This window comes from Pelmatolapia mariae, linkage group LG16_19, assembly GCF_036321145.2.
Source record: "Pelmatolapia mariae isolate MD_Pm_ZW linkage group LG16_19, Pm_UMD_F_2, whole genome shotgun sequence".
NCBI lineage: Eukaryota > Metazoa > Chordata > Actinopteri > Cichliformes > Cichlidae > Pelmatolapia > Pelmatolapia mariae.
The window spans coordinates 62,775,467-62,800,211 of record NC_086241.1 but is presented as its reverse complement, the minus strand read 5'-3'; the positions used below and the strand labels follow the sequence as shown (position 1 = coordinate 62,800,211).

Below are 24,745 nucleotides of genomic sequence, written 5' to 3'. Positions count from 1 at the left end.
TATGACTTTATTAACTATTGCTTTTTATTATTGTTTCTTTAGACCTGTTGCCTGTTCCCCAGTTGTTTGAAGTACATGGACCTGTCCCTCATTGTGAATCTCTTTTGGTTTGAACATGTGTGAGTGGGCAGGCCTTACTTTGTCAGAGGTTTTCCTGCATGCATGTACTCTCAGCAGTTCCTGTTTGATCCGTAACTGGTACCTGCACCAGATCACATGAATATTTAAGAACTGGCTCAGTCATCCAGTCTTTGCCAGATTCTACAGATCAACACTGGTATCAGATTCAGCCTTTTTTTCTTTCCTAGTTTGTGCCTGAGCTTCTCTCCCCGTCTCATATTGTCATGTGTCAGCCAGTCAGACTGAGAATTCACTCTGAAATAAATCTCTCAGGAAAACCTCTGTCTGGGATTCATCCTTCCCCTTGCACACGTCATCCTAATAAATAAACCTTGAATTGAGCTCCCACTGTTTGTGTCTGCAATTTTGACTCTGCTATTTACACTTTATTCATGTTATTTGAGACATTGACTGTTTTACTGAGCAGTCCTGCTGGGTGCACTTTCCTGACCTGGAAAACACTAAAGCTGACCAGCTTGCACGTGATGAATAGTACATTTTTTGTTTGTTTGTTTTGCTGTTCTAGACCCTGTTTTGCGTAACTATTTAAATCCTTTAAATTCTACTAATTCCTTGTAGAACTGCAACCACATAAGCTAGCGCAATAATTCTTTTTGCAAATGAAACCAGAGCAGTTGTACTTACATTTTATGCCATCAGCTTGTCCTGATCAGCTGTTCATAACACTTCCTTCTTGGAATAGCAGTCAGCACGAACTATCGCATGTCCGCCATTACCTGGCCAAAACCGGAAGTGACGTCATTTTCGCGGAAAATGTAGGATTTTTTTTATCTTCAAGGCCTTAAAAGCCTATACTGGTGTTTTTAAAAGTCATGTTTGACTTTATGCTTTTCTGTATAGTTTCTGGGATGCGTAGAACTCAAATTGCACACTGCTGGAAATAGTTTATTTTGATGCACTTTTTTTTTTTTTGCAAATTTGCATTATAATATTTATTTTTGGTTTTCCTGCAGTATATAAAAATTGGTGTATCTCAAAAATAAAACTATGAAGACACTGGGAAACTATTTTATGCAACTTTTTTGTATTTACAGTTTTGAGGGATAAACGTCTTAAATTTCTCTAGCTAGAAATCTATGTAAAAAAGAAACAAAAATGATTTTCAATTTTTTTGTAGTTTATTGCACTTTTTTGCAATTTATGTATTTACTATGGACTTAATGCATACATATTATTAAAATTTGGGATATAACGGTTGTATTGATGTATAGCAATTTGAAATGCTCCCAATAATGGCACTACAGCATGTAAAAATATAAAGATAAGCTCTGGCGGACTTGGCTCTATGGTACGTCTTAAAGGATTAAAGTGATAATTTGTAAAACTATCCCTTTAAATTACTAAGAGGTACCTGCAGTAACTGTCTGCTATTATTTGAAATAGAATAACATTTTACCCTTGTTAATAAATAATCAGTCCTGAAGCAGGGGTGCTTTTGAGGAAGTTTCATAGAAGTTACCTTTCTTTGTGAAGCCACGGATTGGACCATTTAATTTCATCAGAAACCAGTTCTCAACTGGATCTGATTCATGAGTCATATCTCTTCATCTAAAGATGGCGGTGTCAGCCCATGGTGTGCAGATTAAAACATTTATCATCAAGTAGGAAATTCTGGATTTTGACCAATGCCTGCAAAACTCACCTTTATCTTTGGTAAATAGCAAATGATAACATTCTAACATGGACCCCGGTGGGAATAAATAATGCATCGATCAGTTCTGGTATGATATATGTTCAAGCTGACTTCTTAGAAACCAGCCAAAATTAGAGCACTTATTGTACAGACTAATAAGTAACTCGGAGAGCTGCTGCATGTTTTGGATTCTGGAGTGGGCATTCTAAAACTTCTTGTGTACATTTATGTTCTACTGTGGCACTAAGAGCTCACAAAGAAATGAGTAATTATGGACGTGATTGGTATGTTTATCGCTCTGCACCTGCAGATAAGTCACTTAATTCTAACAAACACTTCATGAGAGAACGAAGACGCATCTGTACAAACATTCTGGGATGCTACTCTTTTAAATCAACTTAAACCACAAAGGATGTAAGCAAAACAGAATAGGTCTCTGCCTTAATGTGCTGACCATGGTTATCCAATGATTTACATAAATACATGCTAAACAGAAATATTCCCCGAACAGTTCGCAGACAGCAGATATATTTGTTACTAGTAATTTACTCTAAAATCCCAGAACTGTTTTCACAAAAATCAAATCAAATGTGTTTGGTTATTTTCCTTTGGAAAGAAAACTCACCAGAGTCCACTGACTACACTGGACAGAGGCTCTTCGGGCACATTTGATTTGACTGACACTCTCGCCATTTCAAATTAAATACACTAGAATTTGTTTCAGCTGAATAGATTTGAAGTGAAAATGCTTAAAGACACATGGCCTAAGGATGAACAGTCCTTTTCACGTGCTATACATTAAGGTCTCTGCTTCTGAAATAGAAGAAAAGCAAAGGTGCAAATTGCACAGTTGTTCAGTTTTGTGCATCTTGCAAAGATAATCCTGTATAATATAGAATTGGAGATCAGAAACTCATACAAACATTTATTGAACCTGACTGTTTTCCCCAGTAGACTGGCTGAGCAGCAAAGATCACGTCTGAAAAGTCTAGAGATTACAGATACAGTTACAGCTATCGCGTGCACACAAAGGGACCGAGAGTAAGCCTGATGAGTGAGAGAGACGGAAGCTGATTTTTTTTCATGAGTCATCCAACCATTACACCTCTGGTTAGGAAATCACCAGACTGACTTTTTTTTGTAGCACTCAGTGGTTCAATAAGTAAGCAAGTAAGACAATTCTGCTTTCGTCTGGATTCACTTTAAAAAAAAAAAAAAAAGAATTATTTTTGTTGTGGTATTATTATCTTAAAATATTTTATATTATTTGAAGCACCATGCTTTGCCACTATTTATGCTGTTTCTTTATATCTTCTCAATTGCAAGAATCCATGTTTTCCTGTGTGGCAAATCATACCTGGGCTATATTTAGAAAGGTGGACGTAGAAGCAGGTTGTATTTCCTCATGTAGCTTTCTTCTTGTGGGCTGTACGGTTACTTTGTTTTTTTCATCAACATTCCAACTTCAGCAATAGTGAGGGGAAAAACATTTCTTTGTTTTCCAGATACATCAAAACATCAGGTTTATTTACAAAGGCTTTATGCAAATCAGATGACCTGCAGACTGGGCTCATGTTCAGTTTCAGTGAATAAATGCTAAGTGGCAGCAGACTTTGTAAACACATTGACGCTCTGATTTGTTTTCAATGTAGCTGTCACAAAAAGAAACAACAGTGTAAGAAAAAAACCCCACAAAAGAACTACTGTCAGGTTTGTTAAAGGTGCTTTTTTCTTCAACTTGTTTTACTGAATAGCAACCTGATAGCTCTTACAGATCTCCCACATAAACCTGTGATGTGAGAAAAAATGCAGTGTCCTTAATTTACTTTCTTAAAAAATGCTGCTGTCTATCTGATAACTTTTCAGCTCAGATCCTATAAAAGTGTATATCTGAATATCCTGTGTATCGTGAAAACACAAAGCCCCGTTCGAAACAAACTTCCCGACGTTCAGCACGCAGCGGTCATCTTCCTCTTGAGCCTTCAGGAGGTGCATATCGCTGTCTTATCAAGCAGCGCTTGGCCCTTGTGGAGATTATATTTACTCTGTGCTACCGTAAGCACCTTTCCTGACAGATTATATGAATTAAGGCCTTATTATGGGCTCTGGCCAGGAGCTGCATGTACCGGTGATTTGTAATAAGGGCAGTGCTGAGGTGAGTCAGCAGCAACTGGCCTGATTACAGCAGCTGGACCTCAGGAGGAAAACCCTTGGCTCATCTGCGGTAAACAAACACCGCATGAGGGGAAGAACACTCCATTAGCTTCTTTGTACTTTGTAGGCAGACACGGTTAGACAACACTTTCCATTCATAAGGATCACGTTTGAAAAATGTCATCAATAATGGAATCTGTAAAGTAACCTGATGTCGCAGGAAGAAGAAAGACAGAAGAGCCATTTTGGTTCATAGGAATTAGACAATATTTTATATTCTTTTGTAGCAAAATGTTTTCACACATAAACAGTTTTTTTTCTTGTTTTTGTCCTGGAACCTCAGGTGAGAATCATGACTATGTTGAGTCAAATACACACTTAAATTTATATTCTTAGTTAGCAGAGTGGAGGGGGATGTTATATGATGTCACAAGCAGAGACGGCAGGTTAAAGGGTCACTTCACACATTCACTAAAATACATATTTCAACGTGTACCTCCAGTGTCACAAAAGCAAATGTTTTCTGGTTTTATTTGCTCAAATTCCAAAATAAGCATCCTTGAAATTTCAGATGAAATAAAACAGATGGGAATAGATTTAGGTTTCTTCTGCTTATAGTCACAATGAATTCAATTTCAAAATCTTTAGCAAAACAACTTGTTTTAATCTGTAAGGTAAAATGCTCTCCACTTATAATAATGAGTGAAACTATCAGGATATAATGAGAAATTAATAGAAATGAAACCAAAAGAGGGAGGATGATTTGTTGCATGAAAGTGGACAATACAGATAAAAATTTACCTAACTTGTTTTTTTTGTGACTTTGTTGCATCGTTGTCATTAAAACCTACTGTTAATGGCAAATCAGGCAGACAAGTGTCTGTAAACAAAACACCTGAGATACTAAAGTAAAGTGCTGATGATATTGGGTAATCTGATTTATTCTGTTAAGAATAAATAATAAATGTTATGAATCACACAGTCTGTAGCACTCATTCATTTGTAGCAAAGACAAAAATCTTCAAAAATGTAAGCTAACAATTTAAAAAGTTGTAATGTTTTGGCAAACATTAAATTAAGGGTAAAACGACATTCGTTGAGGACTCAAAATCTCAAAGATACAGATTAAAAACCTTGGACTTTATTATGGGCTCAGTCATTTCGATTTTTTCTGTTCAGCATTGTGTAGGTATTCCTCAGGCTAGCAAATTCCTACGAAAAGTTACATAGTTGGCAGTGATTCAAAGTCTTTCATACAGGTTTTCGTGGAAAACAATATGTTGGGAACAAAAAAAATCAGACAGTGATACAGAAGCATGTCTGTGTAGCTTATTGCTGCACCTGGGCTACAGCTCTGGTACAGAAGAACATTTACACTGATATTGGAGGGTTTTGATGAGAACGGTTTTGCTGCTGCTGCTGAGGAATTAGTTTTTGTTCAATTCATGGATCAGATCATTTTGGAACTGAACAGGAAAATGGGAACGATTGTCAAAACAGTAAAAATGTTATTTATTATAAAACAATACATGTTTCTTAAAGAAGTAAGGACTAATATGGGTACTTTTCTCTCACTTTTATGCAAACAAACAAGATAATTTTGCAAAAAAAAAAAGAAAGAAAGAAAGAAAAAACTATATAGATGCTTTTCCTTATTTCCTTAGTTTTCTTTTCATTGATTTAATATCAATCAAACTTTTGAGTGTAAATCCAAAACTGCTGCTGGTTGTTGAGTTAAGTCTAACGTGGGTGTTAAGGTGAAATATGACAAATCTCTACTGATTAGAGTCACAGCACTCACAGTTGGTAAATAATTGTGTGGTGAAGGCATAGAAAGAGCAGAGAAGGCAGAAAAGTCACTGCACAGGTATGTTTATATCTAGCCTTTGCCACAATAACACAAAGAATGTTTCGTTTTATAAAGTACTGCATGTAGATTGCTTTTGTTCAACAAACTGTGATGTGGAAACTGATTATGAAAATCCATATCTGGCTACAGGCAAAAAAAAATTGAAGTGAAATAATACCAATCGTAGTTTAAACATAACATTATTGCCATTACCAAGATGAATGTTATGTGCAAACACACCTACACATTGATTTTATGTCATCTATGCTCTCACTCTCTTATTTGCAAATTGTGGAAGCTGCCATGCTGACCAACAGAGACTGCCCACGAGAGTGAGCTCAAAAGTAAAACCTTTGGATTTAAAAACAAGGTTGTTTTTTTGTTTTATAATGCAAATGTAATATTTTAAATGACACAAAGGTAACTCCATGCCTCAACTGTCTCAGTCCTAATTGCACATGTGGCTTTCTGGAACAAAGTGCAATCCCTGCAACTGAATAATAAGAATAATAAGAAAAAAGTCTCATTCATCCATTGGAGCAGTGCATGCTTCGTCCCATAACCCTGCTGCAATTATCTTGAACAAATGATTTATGTCATTGGCCACTTTGTAGGCATTAATCTGAATTTATCATTTATTTTAGACACATTATTGGAAAATGTTTGTGCTTTTTAAATTACTGAGTTTATAAGCTCATGATTTTAAAGCTCATTTGGATATACTGTATGTCATATACAGTTAAACACACTGAATGTCAGTGCAGCAGTGTGGCTCACTGGCTAGAATGGATATACTGTATGGCATGGATACAATGCAACTCAGTATTGCGGCAAAACATGTAATATACACTCTGGTCCACCGCGTCCATTTCACGCTTTGCCTCTCCAAAACATGAGATGGACACACATACAGACGTTACATTACTGCATTACCAGCAGGGGGAGATAATATATTTAAAGCCAAGAAGTCAGTAGTGACCAAAAAAACGTATGCAGGACATTCCAAGGTCCTTAATCGCCACAAATGATTAAGCTAGGGGGCTAATATGTATTTACATGTAAATGTGTTAATAATATCTATTTAAACGCTTTACTGTGATTATTTTCAAGTTGGCTTGAAATAAAATATCTCCCTCTTCTTTTACTGCAGCTTACTGGAACTTCGACATGCGTGTCCTTTTCATGCTTCGGAGAGGCAAAGAGTGAAACGGACACGGTGGACTGGCGTGTCTATTGCACGTTTTGTGGTGATATCGGGTTAAACAATGATTAAAGCTTTAGGTAAACAGGGAGTTATTGATCATTTTTGTAATAGATGTAACAGATCAATAGAAGGGATTGTACCAGAGATACATTGTTAAACTATATATATATTGGTCTGCATTTTCCAACACCGTTGTATTGCACTAGAGGCAGAAATTTTGCAGAAAGCTCTTTGAAACCATGAGCAAATAAAACCAAGATTGTCTACAGTGTACATGCAGGAATACCACTTGAGATAAGTTGGAAAATAAGTATTTTAGTCATTTGAGTGGCTTTGACCCTTTAACAAAAGCCAGTCCTCCACTTCCCCCTTGCAGTATCACATAAAATCCCATTTCAGTAAGCCAACTAACAAAGATCAAGTTGGTACGTCACAGTAAAGCACCTTCTCACTGTTTGCTTCACATAAAAATAAAAGTACTACTGCACGATTGCCCCCTTCCCCCATCCCCATTTACATTCTCACCCAGTTATTGTACAAAAAGAATGCCAATATACAGAACGGTACACCTACTGTAGGGAAGAAACGGAAACCGATGACCATCCCACATGTTAAAATGCAGCAGAGATCCACAGAATATCGAGAAAGGCATTAAAATGTAGAGATGTTGCAGTTTTGATCAGCAGTAATCTGAGTAGAGTCTAATTCAAAGTATTTTACTGCAATGTACAGCCCTGTATGAAAGAGAATGAAAGATAAATGGGCTCTCTGATGGATCAATTGAAATAATACATAAACCAACAAAGGTTCTGTATCATGTAATTTGGTGAAATGTTTGGCCCTTAATGAGATATCGTTCCCCTTTTTTCCTTTCTTCTAAGCAGCACGATGACCTTTATCAAATGACAAATTCCTCCATTTAACCTGGCTAAATGAGTAATTGCCATACTCTCTTGTTTGTGTTACCTCATGAGAATAACAGCCTGACGATAGATCCTGCTTTTGGCAGCTTTGGGCAAATGATTAAGTGGGCTTGATGGATTTCAAACACCATCCACGTCCAGTGACTATAATATATCTTGATAACATCTGAAACCGTACCCTGAGGCGAACACTCTGTTTACATCAATGGGCCTTTTGCCTACAGGGACCATTGTCACCAGGGCTAACCTATGGGGAGAGTATCAAAGCACTCAAACTGACATTTTGTTAGAGCAGGATTTAACCTGAGCTGGAAACACACTGGATTTTGACTGGATGGCAACAAATAGTTTTTTGACAGCTTTACAATCAAGCAAAGAACTTTGTGTGTGGAGCTGTTTGTGTTCCATCTTAGCTGTAGTCCTACTTGCTTTAAAATAACATCATACGATACATAACCTGAGGTACAAATACAAGACTGGCTTGCTGTGGTTCATTGTTATGGTATCTAGAACATAGGACCATATTGTTACTGAAAATTAATCATGTTATCAATTTGAAAGTGTTTGTAATGGCTGTATGAGAGATGGTAGCCTCTACATATGTGTATGTGTGAGAGGGTCTATTTGTTTGTGACCAACAGCTACAACCTCAGTACCGAGATGTGCTTCTGCTGATGAATTGCCTCAAATAATAAATAGTAAAAATGATAGAAAAAATGACTGAAAATAAAAATGACTTTGTTTTAATTTTCTACTAGCTCCTCTGGTCTTTCTACTGTTGCAGTAGTCCCATTTCATGCTGAGGGGTCCATGACATTGTGATCCACTTCACCACAATCGAGGCAAATCCTCTTGGTTTTCAGTTGTTTTAATAAAGACATAGTAAATCCACTTAGAATTTCTTGTCTTTCTTTCCCTTTTCTCCCCTCAGGGATAATCTCATGTACCCTGTGGTTTGGGAAATATTCCTTGTGGGCCATTTCTGCAGTTGTTTTAAAATGGGGACATTTTTCAAATACAGTTTGACACTGTCAGAGATGAGATCATGACCAGGAATCTATTGATTTGAGTGTCTTATATTATCACTTGGGTTAGCTTCATGCAGAAGATAGTTTCCCTTTGGGATATCCTTCACTTTTCACTCATGTTTCTTTTATTCTCATATAGATTTATTGTTTGGTCATGAATCTCACATGTGGTCTCTATGGTCTTCAAACCGTGCTCTCCATTACCCACTCGGAGCTCTCAAAAGTGGGCTTCTCATCCTCACTGTCATCATACTGCAGCAGCATGCCATTAACAGACAGACTGCGTTTAGTCCAGATATTACTGATCCTGCGTGGGTAGCTGCTGCGACTCTGTGTGGCCCCTACATGACCCATGTCAAACGAATGGCTCCTCTTTGGCTTACCCTCCTGGGGGAGCCCAAGGATGCGTCCCAGCATGGTTGTGGACTCTGCCCTTCCAAGCAATGGTTCTTTATCAGACGGTGGTGCCACAGCCACTGCCATAGCATTGGAACTGGTGGAGGGTCCAGAAGTCCCTGCGCTGTCTCTCCCTGCCCCTCGCAGCTCCAGTGAGGTGAAGGCCCCTAAAAGGTGGTCCAAGTTTGGGCGTGCTTTGGGGCCGTGCCTCCTGAACTTGTTGCTGGGCAGGGTGGTGCACTCACTGCTTTGCATGCTGTAGCGGTCACCAGCCCCTCTTGCTGTTTGGCTGTCTAATGAGTTAGAGGAGGAAGAGGATGAAGAGAGACTGCTCTGGAGCGATCCACACTTGAACTCTACCATTTCCTCACGCATGACCACCACTGTAGATTTGACCTGTGGTGGGGCACCGTTGAACCTGTTCATTCCTCCGTTCGTCTGTGAGTATGTGTTACTCACAGTGGGCAGTTTATTAGTCTGGATCCCACTCGTCACCTTATAGCGAACCATGAGGATAATGATGAAAACCAGCAGTGTGGCCACGATGATGCCACCGATGACCAGGATCATAGTGCCACCCATGAAGCCACTGTGAATAGACTGACACTGTGGGTAATCCTCAGTAGTGACAAATTGGACACAGCCTACAATATTGGTGGCAGTGAGAGTCGTAGCAGTATCATCCCAAATGGCCAAGACACACAGGTCATACTGCATCCCTGGGACCAGATTAGTGAGTACAAAGGCCCTGTTAGTCATGGGAATCATTCTGAAAACAGAAACAGAGAGACAGCATTAGAAATACAGACTTCTTGCCATAGGGATTCCAAATATGGCCATAGTACCAAAATGTTAAAAGTAGTTCAAATTAATATCTTGTGCTTTGACATATCAAGGAAATAGTACACAATTAACCATGCTAAGTAGTTATTTATATGCACAAAGTAATTCGAAAAGATGACTTCATTGCTCCTGGTATATACCATTTGATATCCATGCAAGCAAATAGTAATGAGATAAATAGTGAATGGCCAATTTTTAAATATTGTTTTGGCTAAATGTAATATCTTGTACAATCCATTAAACACGCATTAAGTTGTTTCAAGTCAATTTGTTATTATTTCTGATGTTTTAATATGACTGGTTAATTAAGCTTCAGTTCTTTTTGAGTTAAACTGAAACTCAAATCTGCAGTAAGTTAATTGCCCAAGAGCTTTGCCAATGAAAAGGGTGTTTTCAAAACCTGTATTTTGTTGCACAGACAGCAACTGCTTTTATCCACTCATTCATCTGGATATTTCATCTCAGAGACATTTAATTAGTAAATCCTCTTTCTCCACGTGTCAAAACATGTAATTTAAAACCGTGTGCATGACTTTCCAACTGAATGCAGTAAAGTTTTTTAAGTGTTACGCTACAAAGAAGCAAGTCAATTGTAATTTGCTGTGCTTGACAGGTCGCACATGCTGCTATCGAATCCAAAACTTCAAAGTAGTTGGATTTAAAATGCTGTTTTGATGCTAAATTAATAAATCTTTGGTAATGCCAATATAACATTAGTGGACATGCACAGTTTAGAAAACACTATTTCTGTGTTTAGGGTACTTTACGTATAATTTCACGACCACTTCCAGCTACCGTGCCCTAGACCATTAGATTTTTAAAAATCTAACACAGGAGCAGTACCATAAGGAACAGGTTGCACCTTGAAGTGAAACTGAACTGAATTAAACAGAATTGAATAGAATGGAAGTTGGCCATTGATCTTCTGCCAAAAAAGACAATAGATGAATATAACTGGTCTTCAATCTTGCTTTAACATCATGGTTAGAGAAGCCTCAACAAACTTTCGAATCCAAGCCATTTTTGAGGGGTGTATAAAACATAATGTATTTCAACTTTTGATTTGAAAATGTATCATATGCCAACAAAATTCTGTAATTACATGTACAATGCAACAAATAATTAATTGATGTGAAACTGGAAAACACTGGGGTAAAAAAGGTTGAGACTCCAACATACCCATAAGGGCATGTATAAATAGATTCCTCAGTCATTCATCCATTGTTGCTTGCTGTTTTCCTATAGCATATGTGTTGAAAGCTTTGATCCCTCTGAAGTGCCTCCACCAAAGAGCCCAGACACCAGCGGGGCTACAGTTCATTATTCATCCTTAATTGCCTCTTTCTCCCATAACCAGGAAGAAGCTGTGCTTCCTCACATGTTCCAGTGGACTCATGCAATCCCTCCTCTGCTCCACATGGCTGTGATTGATTTTTAATCATGCCATTGTTTCAGTGCAGGCAGTGGGAAACTACATCAGCCAGCTAGTGGTGCACATGTGCATGCTATGAAAGGATATCAGTATTAATTCAGAAACAGTAGTTGTCCTGTCTTTTCACATTATCTTTTCCTTCCAGTTTATAATGTGTATTCTGGTGTGCAGATAAATGAATTGCTTTAGGCCATTTTTTCTTCTGTATATAAACTACATACTGAAGATTACATTAAAAAATAAAGCATCAAATCACATGGTAAGCAAAGTTAGCGCTCAACACTTAAATTAATGGCTACCAACTGTGCACTAAAGTGAAGTTAAACTAAGAAATGCATCCTTAAATCTGCATTTAAGAACTTTCATGGTTTTAATATCTCAAACTAGCATTCAAACAAATAAATGTACATGTTTTGTTATATGGGGCGAGTCTTGACTGACAACATCAAGAATGCAATTTAAATAATCTCTTTTCAGGGAAACAATTTTGCTGCTGCGAATCACTGAATGAAAAAGGAAAATACATTTTACAAAGCTTACATTAGCTTTACAGTTGCAGTTTTGTACAAATTAGAGAAAATTCATAAGGCCGTTTCCTAGAACACGGATGAGTCATCCACTGTTTCTGTCACTGGGATGAAAAAAAAATATCTCAAAATTCATGTTGTTCCCTTTTTCTGGCATGAAAAGCTGGCACTAAGTATGAAAGCAAGGATATCAGATAAACAGCTTATTATTGAATTCACAGTGATGGCAAGTTGCATTAAAAGCATTTGGGCAGAGTGATATCTTTCACATTTGCTGTGCACAGTTCTATTCTTAGAATCCTAGCTAATACCCAGCCGTTTGGATTTTCTTATTATTTCATTAGATCAGGTATTGGTGATCAGATATGGTGTTTGATAGAGCCTCAGTTATCAGTATTAGTAAGCATGAAATGAAAATGCTCAATTTCCTGCCTAAAACAGACCATAATGTGGCAATGCCATATAAACTTCAGCATACTAGTCATTCAAGGATCCTTCAGCGAGTTTCTTTAGATAAGTTAACATTAGTTTGAGGAAACAAAACACATTATGTGGCAAAAAAAAAGTTGTAGGGGGTCGGGTTAGATCAGTGAGTGAGCAGAAAACCATATGCCGTATGGCCGGAGAGCACTAGGCCCAGGTTAGAGTCTGACCTGCGGCCCTTTGCTGCATGTCTTCCCCTCTCTTCAAAAAAGGCCAGGTTGTCCTATAAATTGGGACTCATACTGTATGAATAAATCTGATTGTTGTTACTCATCCTTTAACCTCCTAGGACCTGGCGTCCACATATGTGGACATCATATATTGGGTTGTCTAGAGTCTAGACCACAATACGAAATTTTGCTCTACGAGGGCCTGATATCCTCTTCTCCGAAACTACATCAGGAAAAAAGATAATTCTTTGTTTTTACATTCATCAGGTCCCAATCAGCCCAAATAGCAAAGAGAAATTAAAAATGCATGCCATGAAAGAGTTGGGGTCTTAGGAGGTTAATGTACCTAAATGCATCAATTTAATATTAAACAGCATGGCTGTATTTTTGTATTTCCAAACAGTTATCTTTGCTGAATGTTGCCGCTTTCACTGTCTCATTTGACATAGGAAATTGATTTCACAGAGCCCAAAGATCTTCAGTAACAGTCTCCAAGCTCACACTTTATGGACTTGAGCAGCTTAAGAAGGATACATTGAAATGAGGGTCTATAATCCTTTTTCTTCTTGGATTTCTAATTAATGGTTCAGGGCAAGGATTTCACTTTGCATTGCACTTTTTACTTAAAATTGTGAACGCAGCATCCCGTCAATTCTCAATTTAAAGAAAAAAATCTCAAGAAGGATTAAGAAAAATGAATGTTGATCTTCAAGTAACACTTCAAAGGAACTGACTGTCTCAAGTACTCACCCACCAAACAATTAACAGCTGAGAGAAGAAACCCAACTGTATGTATTCTAAAGCTAAAGATTACACTCAAGACTCAGTGTGCCACTTTGAAGAGAGAGTTATTAGCCCATACTTAGATGTAATCAAGTTTCAGTAATCACTCTTACCTGTAAATGAGGACTTCATCTTCAGAACAATTGTACTGAAGCTGATACATTTTGACCTTTGGAGTTGCTTTGCTAACACTCCACTTGACCAGAGCAGAAACAGCGGTCACTTCTGATACAGACACCACCTTCTCTGGAAGAGTTTTAGGCTCCCCTTTACTGATCTTAGTAGAGCTTGTTATGTCTGACAGGCCTGACTTGTTCTGCGTGGTACGGTTTGTACCATTACTCAGATGGGGGAGTTGAATGATTGATAGTTCAATGGACGCTGTAGATTCTCCTGCAGCATTAGCAGCAATGCAGGTGAATGTACCGTAGTCCTTAGATGTGGTGACTGTTATATCCAGAGTCCCATTTTCATATACAGTTGCTCTGGAGGAGTTGCTAATCAAACGGTCATCAGGAGCAACCCAATGCACAGTTGGCATTGGATCTCCAACAGCTTTGCAGCGCAAGCTAGCTGTCTGTCCCTCGAGCACGAGCAATTTGTGTGTATGTTGTGTGATCAGAGGGGGCTCACACACAAATTCCTCCTCACGAACAGACCAAAAGTAGCGTCCCTTTAGACTGGCAGGAGAAGCACAGGTTTCCATATCATCCTCCCGTTCCAGTCTCCGAAGCCAAAGCACTTCACAATTGCAGTGCAAAGGGTTTCCACCAAAGCTTAGTGAGAGCAGAGGTGCATATGGTGTGCTCATCACCACATTGCTCTGGGAGCGTGCAAAGATAGGGTCTGGAGGGAGCTTCTGAAGACGATTAGAGGTGAGGTCCAAGCGTGCCAGTTTGTCGAGATCTGTAAAGGTCCCCTCAGCAATGAAGGAGATGAGGTTATGGTCCAGACTCATTTGATGGAGGTTGACCATCTTTCGGATGGCCTCCCAAGGCACAGTGCGCAAGTTGTTATATGACAGATCAAGATCCTCCAGTGTCAGTAACAAGTCATCAAAGGCTACTTTAGAGATACGGCTCAGCTGATTGTTGTTGAGGATCAGGTGTTGTAGGTTAACCAGTCCTCGGAGGTCATCTGGTCCCAGTTCAGTCAACCGGTTACTGTCCAGGTGTAGCGATCTTAATGTCTCCAGGTCAATAAATGAGAAAGGCTGGATGTCGCTGATGGTGTTCCGGGACAAAGTGAGATCCACCAGACCTGTCATATTGGCAAAGTCCAGGGTGGAGATCTTTAGGATGAAGTTGCCACCCAGCCGGAGCTCCACAGTTCGCCGGTCAATGTCTGGTGGAACAAAGAGCAGACCTTTGGAGGGGCATAAAGTCCCCAAGGACTCTGACAAGTTCTGGCAGACACAGTATTTGGGACATGCATGGACCATCGTAACTGCGGTTCCCAGGAACAGGAGACTGATGACCACTTTGTCCATGTTAGCTTATGCAACGAGGACCTGAAAAAAAGAAAAGCAAAACAAAAGATAAGATAAGCTTTATGATCAAAACTAACGTTATACATTTTCAGTTGCATGTAACTTAATGAGCCTGTGTGATCATGGATTGTGTACAGGGTTGTATTCATAAAGGGAGCCATAAATCCAGTTCTGACAGAATGCCAGTATAGTCTTTGGACCATATGGTCCAAAAGTGCTTGTTTAATGAGGTCTGATATTTATGCTTGAGACTGTTTTACATTAATATTCTCTATTATAACCTTCATATGCATGTACTTTGCAATGCAAAGAAGGTGTGAGAAATCACACGAGGATTGTCTGAATGAAGCTCAGGATTAAACTGTGCTAAGAAGCTATTTTTAATGACGCACATGCTTATAAGCTGTCATTACAGATACCGACATACATGCAGTGGAAACTAGTTCAAGTGTAGGGTAGCTGAACTAGTTTCTACAACAAATAATGCATGTTGTGTTCTTTCTTGGCATGTTACACAATTTTGTTAAGACAAAATGCAAAAGTTACACGAACTACTCCTCATTTACTACAATTTTTTTTAATGCTGTGCACTATATATGATTTTACACAGTTTTTCTCATTTGTTTCCTTTTTTCATTGTGTCTGCACCATTGTAGTCAGAAATTTGGAAAGAATATTACACAAACCACATGTGTTAGACATGGAGAAAGTCAGCCTGCCTCTGTACGTTAACAGTCCTCACACCTGGCTGACTCCTCCAAATGGATGGCCACACTTGACTTCATACAGCGAGCTTTTAATTCCCCCAGATATTTGTATCATTAATTCCTAATACACTCAAAACCTAAAAATCAATTTCAATCATCTTTCTTTTTTACATGAGCAATTTTTATTAATGGGAAACTCTGCCTTGTAGTCTGCATGGTTCTCTCTAGAACCATGGAAGCATGGTTGTAATTTGTTTTACATTAACTATGTCAATTCAGATATTCATTATTATGCATGTGTGAGGTGCTAGTTGCAGCATTGCGACTTATGTTTGACTACCTTGCAACATCTCTTCATGTGTAGGCTGTGCTTTTCAATAACTTAGAAGAAAAAATATATGACTATTTTTTCTAATTTACAAAATCAATCTGTAATCATATCACAAATGCTTCCTCATTTGGGTTGTGTGTCACAGTGAAATGCTTAGAAAGCTCATGCAGAGTGGGTTTTTTTTTTTTTTTTGCAATAATCACTATCACCAAAGAAGTTGATTAAAAAAACAAAGCAAAAAAACAGTGGAACTACCAAAATTATGATCCACAGTTTTGATGAGGCCAAATGGTACTATAAACCTTTTAATACCAAGAAGAAATACAACACAAAATTCTTAAAACCAACATGTTATAGATATATGAGAAAGAGAGAGAGAGAAAGAGAGATTTCTCATTTTTCAGTTCACACAGCTAAAGTCCTTTTCTTAATTTTTAGTGTTGTAGAAAAATGCTTCAATGTGGTGCTAATATTTATGCTACAGACTTTTCTGAGGTTTCACTGTTTGAATCCTAATGTAACAATTTTAAATCAGCACTCTTTAAAACTGCGAAACTCTGTGCAAAAGGTTTTTCTTTTAGCCAAGTACTTGCAGGCTGGATGCCTACTGTTCTGATCCTCTCAGCGCTCTGAAGCTGATCCCCAAAAGGCCTCATGGTGAGAGCTGTCAGTGATGACAGACAGGTTCTCTCATGGACTCATTTTAATGGACACCATCTAGAAACAGCAGCTGAAAAGTCCTATAAACTCAAAGAATCTGCCTTTATATTTTATGTATAGTTTTTCATGGGCAGTTTTTCACTTGAAGGGTACAATTTTGGTGGGTAAATATTATCAAAAAAATATAGAAATTCTGCAGAAATTCATATGTATTAGATATAATCTCAGAAAGATTCCTAGTATTATCCACGTATATTCAACGTGTATTATGGTTACTGGGCAGAGAAATACAGGCAGAAGAGATTCAGAGGTTACCTTTCAGAAAGAGAAGAGGTTCACTCACAAAGGCGTACAGTATAAACCATGGACCATATTTGAGGCCCATAACTATTTACTCATGGCCTTTACCAAGCCTGCAACACCATCTAAAATTTACAGTAAGGGACAAAATTACGGAAATACCAACAAGGATATGTTCTATACAGTTCCACAGTACATTAATGACGCTGACATATAGTTCAATAAGAAGAGATCATTAGAAGGAATTGAGCATGATTTATTTATGTACAGAATTCAATTTGAGGTATTTGGCGGTTAGACCTCGATGGCCCAGCACAGCAGAACAGAATCCCAGCTATGATAGGGATTAGGGCAGGACCCCATGGAGTCTCGACACTGGTGGTGGAGATGAAGATGGAGTCTTGAATAGAGCCTGAGTTATTCAAGGTGGTGATTGGGGAGAGGGTTGGTTGGAGGAAGGGAACTGCAAGACAGACGCACAGTGAGATTTAAAGTACGCGGAGTGAAGGCTGATTGGCCGGCAGAAAGCCGATTGGACTAGACCAGTGATGTCACAATCAGCTTGACAGTGTGGGAAAGTAGAAGTTATGTAAAACTTAGATTAGGCGCCAACACCTGAGAAGCAGACAGATGAGTGACTACAGATCTTCCTTATTGATCTTACAGATAAGCTTGTGTGAAATTAATTCAACTTACGACACAACAATAGAAGTCGAACAATAGAGACAAAGTGTTCATCTACTTTGTTAGATATTTTATAGACATATATTTCATTGTAGTATTTTTGTAATATACTATATGTCTATGTTTGCATCAAAAGTTCAGAGATCTTTTGGCTCTGGGAAATATTCACCTTTTCAAATCTTTTGTTTTGGTTGCTGTCTTTGTATGAGACTCTTTAATAGCACTTTATCCACTTTATGTAAAAATGCCACCCATATGTTACATTTAAACAGAATTCATAAGCAATAAAAGCGATTATTTTCTCCTGAGGCACGTAATATGGAATATTATTGCACCATTAGGAGCTTCTGCTCGAGCTCCTTGAATTTAGTTTCATAAATGAATTTATAAATCTATGAACAAATGCAGTTTGTAAACTTCTTCTTCTTGTATTTTATTGGTAAATGTTCCACACAGTAATGTGGAGAAATGCCAGATTACAGTAATTAATGTTTTTTTTTTCTTGTTTTGTCCATTTGCTGAAAGAGAACATGTATTATTGGAAATGATTTTCTGTCAGAAACAAACCAGAAAGAAATCTTATTGACTGCTGATAGGCATTGATTGGACAGCTGTGCTGATGGCTTTCAGTCAGTTTGAACTAGATTGAAGATAAAGTATTATTCAGGTGACCCCAAGCTTTTTATACATTATAAACTGAGTAAGACATGCAGCTGAAAGCAAGGTATATACTTAGTTGTATGGAGACTAGTTTAACTACAATGTGCCAACTATTAGCATCGGTTAGCTTAACATAAAGCCAAAGAACAAACTGTCCAAAGGAAACACAACTGGGCTGATTAATACATTTTACCTCTTTCTAAAGGCTATGTCATGTTTTAGAAAAAGATTGTGACTTGGGTTGAAATACAGCCATTCACAACAAGTTGATGTGATGCCTTACTTCAACGGTTTTAAAGACGCAAACAGAAGACACTTGAATCAGAAGACTAAATCCAAACACCATACCTTTAATCCAACAAGCTAAATATCATTAACAGGTGACTGAAAATGAAAATGTAAGGTCTAAAAAACAGGCAAAAAAAACCAATAAGATGCACAAAAGAAGAAAAATACACAACAAAAAACTAGAAACTGGGAAAACACAAAGAATACTAGTTTGAAAGGAGAAAATGACATAATGGTGGAAACCCTTAACTGCTTAGTACAAAGCACAAAGATGATCAAGCAAGTTGATGGTAAAAGATTGTGAAGATAAGACATGGGGAACAATAATTGTATAATAACACCGTAAGTAACTGAATTAAAACCCCATAACTATGACAATGACCAAGCATCTTATTGTGACCCACTGTGAACGAGGCCATTCTAACCATTGGTGTAAGGAGTGCATCAGCCCAACAATGCAAAGAAGAAATTGTGCCTCTCTCTCAGATGCCAGTGGCTTTGATATAAAGACACCCTAGTAATGAGGACACGCTTGAATTCGGGGAACACAAACACACAAGGACAAAAAGTTTGTCAAAAACAAGGTGTATTTTGTAAGTGGAAATTTGTTGTACAAGGGTAACCATCACATGAACATGCTTACACAGCTGTGTTGCCATCTGTTAGACAAAAATCCGACTGTACTATATAGGTTGAGTTAGCCCTGAGGGAGATGACGGTCACTCTGATGGTTTTGTCTTCCCTTGGCACCAACAAAGTACGCATCAGTTTAACTCCTAATGCAGGTAAGCCAGGCTGTAAACGCCAGGACAGTCTATGTTATACAAATTTTCATTCTTTCTTCGACCCATTTGTCGTGTTAAAAGAAAAAACAATAAAACTTCTAGCTGAGTCCTTTCACTGAGATTTGTCCTTTTTTGCCTCAGTTGTCAGCTTTGTTCAGAAATCTTCCAATACATTGCTGTCTCCTTAACAACGGGAAGAGAGCGCAGTGCAGACGGAGCTGGACTCTCCAGCATTACATCTTTCTCTTTCTTCTGGTATGCTTTGATAAAACATGTCACAGGCTGACAGCTCAGTAAGCCTGACTGTGCTACATACAATCCACTGATGTCATGTTGCATCATTTGTGGGTGCTGACGCTCAAAGTTGTGACAACAGCTTTCTCTCACTACCGTACAGAGCCGTCAGCACATATAAAGGTGCCTTACGCAGGTGTAAAATGACAGGCTAAGCAGTTTTCTTCCTTTCACGTAATATAAATCTTTTGATTCGATTATTAGAATATATATATGTGAGAGTACGTACAAGCATAAGAGGACAACTGCTCACAGGATTTAGAAAGTGAATTTTGCAATCCTGGAATAATCTCGACAAAAGATGGAAATTATCAGAGTGAAAAATGGAGGGAGGATACAATGGCTGAAACCTTCTCTGGATGTTAACCAAAGTAATCTGTGTGCTCAGTCAAACATACCCACACACGTGTTGCACAGAATTGCCAGTGACTGGTAGCAAAGAAAAGATTAACTGAATAGCTCCACCTTTCCAGAACACGAAAGCCAGCTACTGAGGATTACATCAACCAGCTGTGAGCTCGTCTTTTCAGCTACCTGTCCTGACAAGCCTCTCAGACATGGCTCTATGAATTACATGCAGTCCTTTATCAGACTTGAACCTCCTGGATAGCTGCAAAAGCAGACTGAGGCAAAGCTTGGAGGGAGTCTTGGTACAACAAAGTTCTGTTGTACCAAGAGTTTTTTTTTCTTTTTCAGAAGGGTGCTCTGATGTTAAATTGAAAATTTCACCACTGCCAGCTGATTTTTGGATTCTAGAGACAGTTTTTAAGCCTGGGCAAGCTTTACTCTTGAGGGTGACAAGTGTCTAAATCCTGTCCAGACTTTCCTTCAGCAGATTCACACACACAGCCTTTTGTCTATAGAGATAATAGAAAATACTTTACTGTAGGATACTATAGGAAGAAATGGGATCCAGCTATTAAAATGTTCTAAGGTCCTTTCTGTTCCCCATCTAAATCTGCGCACTGTGTGTTATATACTGAATACAAAAATACAAAACCAATGATGAACTGAGTGTCGGTAGAGTCAGTAGAGAAATGACAGATACAGATAATATCCTAAACTTAATGATATTTGTTGTAAACCATAAAACACTAATAAAGTGATGAAAGGACTGTAAATTTAATTAGCTCTTCTATGCGCTGTGGTTAAGCTCCATGCTTGGCACCTTTCTTTTTAATGAGGACAGAGTAACAAAGTGAGAGCAGTTATTTCTGGTGTCCAGGAAATGCCAGTGCAGCATTAAGCAGTCTGGCTGGTTAATGGTGGGCATTGGGGCACTTTCTCACTTTTCAATTATCCAGAAAAAAAAAACGAAAAACAAACTCTACTTATTCAAGTTAAACATAAATTATTGATCCATCTTCTTCCACTAATCCAATTCAGTGTCACGGGGCAAGGAGTGCTGGAGGCTATCCCAGCACAAGAGGCAGGGTATACCCTAGACAGGTCGCCAGTCCATCACAGGGTCAAAAGAGAGAGAGAGATTATTCACAAAGATTACGCAAAGACATCTGCCAATTTTCCCAGAACTGGACTTCCCAGCAAATTCGCCACATGGTCAGACTGCAAAGTAACCCAAGAGCGACATCTCAGATACTCCAGACCTGAGTTAACATGTTAAACATTAAAGGTAATATTAGAACACTTAGGAAAAACACTAAAAGACTCTTCTCTTTAAAAAGATACATAAAAGCTTAGATTTGAGAGAGGGTGTACTTTCTTTTCATCATGGCTATATTTCTATAGTAGTAGCCAGGTAAGTACTTTAATCTTTGCAAGCAGGTGACCAATTAAATCTAATCTAACAAGCTGTATATATTTTATAGATATACAAGCATTTCCCAGCCAGCATTTTTTTTGTATTATTCTGGTGTTTATTGTGTGTTTCACTGCTCCTAATGATGGTTTGAAAAAAAAAAGGAAATTCATATTTGCTGAGAAGGAAACTGACAAAGTTAACAAAGCTACAGAAACCCCCCCCCCCCCCCCAAAAAAAAAAAAAACAAAAACAAAACCAACTTGTCATATGTTCATAAATCTGTTATGGAAGAAAAAATATTACCAGTTGTATAGTTATGTTTCAATCTTACAAAAACTACTCATCTCTTCTTGGTTTCTATCAGTCTCCTTTCCTCTCATTACAGACAGAATTTATTCAAATATATCTAAAGTCTGAGATGAAATCTAACTGAAAGACATAAAACTTCCAGGATGTTTAACTATAAAATGAAAATAAAAAATCCACACTTTGTCTTCAGCCTCACACAGCTTATGAAGTCATTACACAATTAGACGGGGCTATGTAAGACACAACTAAAACTGTTCCCACACCTTTAAACAAGGGACACCAAGGAAACAGATCTATTCTTTGTGGGTGGGTAAAGAAGCAAACTTTGATACGGCAGATTTAACTTTTGTTGAAAACGAGACGTTCTCGAAAGCTGTGTTCACTTCAATTCTTAGTCAGTGAGTGTGTTAGCTGTGGGCTATAACTTCAGCCCTGTGTTTGCTACATTTTGGCTTTTAAAAGTAAATTGAATTAGTTGTTAACAGCTCCTTTAATGTACAAAAAAGAAAAAGATCACTATCAAGAGTACCAAGAGGGATTTGTTTTCCCCTACGCTTTCTCTGTCTTAGATTTAAGGATATGTATTTCCAATGAACATGTAATATTGACATCCTCGCAAAGTTTAATTCACACTGAATCTCTGAAAATATCAGTTACTGATCATGTTGAACTTATTTCCTGTTGTTGCTGTTATTGCTTTACATTTCGCCCATATGTAGCAGTTTTGCGTCGGGTTTCTCAAATAAGTTGTCTAATAAACAAACCAATAGTTTAGGAAAAGAAAGCCTAATTGCATTTGAGCAAAAACAAATCTCCCTAAGCTTTCATTTCAGTACTGTTTGCAGCATGCACTTGCTGATACATCAACATCTTTGACATCATTAACATTTGCAGGGTGTGTGTGTAAGTTCTCTGTGAGCATATGAGTAACCCTTTGTTTTACTGTTTCTTCCCTACATTTTCATTCGTCACACATGACAGCCACGTCCTAAACAAGCCGAAGTAGCAAAAGGCAGACATGTTAAAGCTGTGTACCTTCTTCATTCCTCTAGTTTACCTTTGTCATGTGCTCAGTGCAGGCTAATCGCTGACATCCAAAGGCAAACACATGTTGTCACGCACGTGATAATTAATCAAAGAATATTCACAAACCCTGAAAGCCTCAATAAAGATTTCCTGCCCTTGCACAGAAATGAGTGCTAACAACAGGAGGTGGGGTGCGGTGAAGATGGCGGGTACTGTAGGTGAGGAAGGGGGTGGGGGGTTGAACACCCTCAAACAGCAACAAATTAATTGATGCCTACTTGAGGCCAGCAGTTAAAAATGTGACTGTTCATTATTTTAAAGCTATTTTCTGACCCAATTAACCTTTATCAAATTAGACAGTGTCCATCTATCGCGGTTGTTTTGTCTGGCATAATAATATCTCACATGCTAAAATTCCATAATGTTTTCAAGTCTAAAAAAAGGCAGAGAAGCAATTTGGACAATGCTAGTGGTCTTTAGATAAAAAAAAAGAATTAATAAAAATGTTAATAAGTTTTAAGATAAATTAAGATGTGTGAGCTGCCAAAGTCTTAAGCCAAGTAAGAAGCTTGATCGTGATGGCTATACAGTGTGCACAGGCAGTCTGGAATGTCTGATATGAGCTTAATTCATATTCAGCAGCTAATGTGCCAGTGGAGGTGAAGCTGAATCATCTGAACAGAACAGGTTGCACTGAATTGTCAGGGATATTCTGCAACAAAAATGTGCCAGAAGCATGATTAAGACGCGGATCCTGCAGATGGAGAGTCAGGCTTTGACAGGGTTTTATTTTCTTTTCAACCACCATAATGATGTAGGCTGCTTAAACCATCTGGAGGTTGTCGCACAGTGACACACACTTGACGCCGCTCCTCCTAGGTAAAGAAATTAGCTGGTGAAATCGTTGTTGGTCACTGGCATTTCAATCCCATCACGTGACAGTTGTAATTACTCAGATTCTTTCACTGAATGCTTCAGTTTGAATTTTAGCTGGCTGAGGCAGTTTCCCCATTGATATCATTTTTCAGCATGTGTTGAAAGCTCGCTGTGGGCAGCTCGTCCAAACAAACTACCGTGAAAATGCTGTTCATTGAAAAGCTGTCACACAATTATTTTATGCAAAACAGTGTAGCAAAGGCTCAACTATACCTGTATGTGTGACTTAATCTGTCAGGTCTGTTGTTAGCCATAAAGTTAAGACTGCAGCAAAGCAATTAGTTTAAGAGGAGAGAGCTACAGCAAACCAAAAAGAGTCTGTAATCATGACTGCACCACAGTAATATTACAGTCCTTTCATTCATTACTTTTTTTATTTTCATGTTTAACCATGTTTAGTTTATATAAAAGGCCCTGAATAAAAAGTCTAAAAAAAGCAATGAATGGAGAGAAGAATCACAATAAACTAGCGTTTTAGAATATGGTAATGACAAAATTACTAAAGAATTACCCAATTCTGTAGCTGCTAATAGAAAGGGTTTAGTAGTATACCACGGTATATTGTAAAACAAGAGAACCTTGATGAGTCAGTATTCTGTGCACTTTCAGAAAACTCCCACTCAAATTCGACTTTAAAGCTATATATATAGTTCCAGTGGTGGATACGCTCTTGTATTCATCACATAACATCCCTCACACCACCTGAGGCAAGTCATAGGTTCTGCTCTGTATCAGACTTAAATGGGTAATTGACAAGTCATTGCCTACGCCTCATGCTCTTGCTCCCTTTATCCAGCTAAAACATCTTACTTGTGTGTCTTATTCATTCAATATTTAGTTGGCCTCTTGCACAATACTGCTGAAATTTCAGATCAGACCCTCTGAACCGCTCAAGTGTAAGATGGAGCAAAGTGTAACATATTCAGGGTCATGACAGTGTACATGTGT

General features: G+C 38.2%; 1 protein-coding gene across 4 annotated transcripts in view; it reads right to left on the bottom strand.

Annotated features, from left to right (window-relative positions):
* Positions 1-4,381: 4,381 nt before the first annotated feature.
* Positions 4,382-24,745, bottom strand: part of LOC134644456 (leucine-rich repeat and fibronectin type-III domain-containing protein 2) — a 136,483-nt gene continuing 116,119 nt past the window's right edge. For all 4 annotated transcript variants that reach the window (XM_063497523.1, XM_063497526.1, XM_063497524.1 and 1 more), the window contains 2 exons: positions 13,680-15,076; positions 4,382-10,097 (listed from right to left, as the gene is read on the bottom strand). In XM_063497523.1, coding sequence (XP_063353593.1) covers positions 9,116-10,097; positions 13,680-15,055 — 2,358 coding nt within the window. In that variant the 5' untranslated portion in view covers positions 15,056-15,076 and the 3' untranslated portion in view covers positions 4,382-9,115. The remainder of the gene's footprint in view (positions 10,098-13,679; positions 15,077-24,745) is intronic.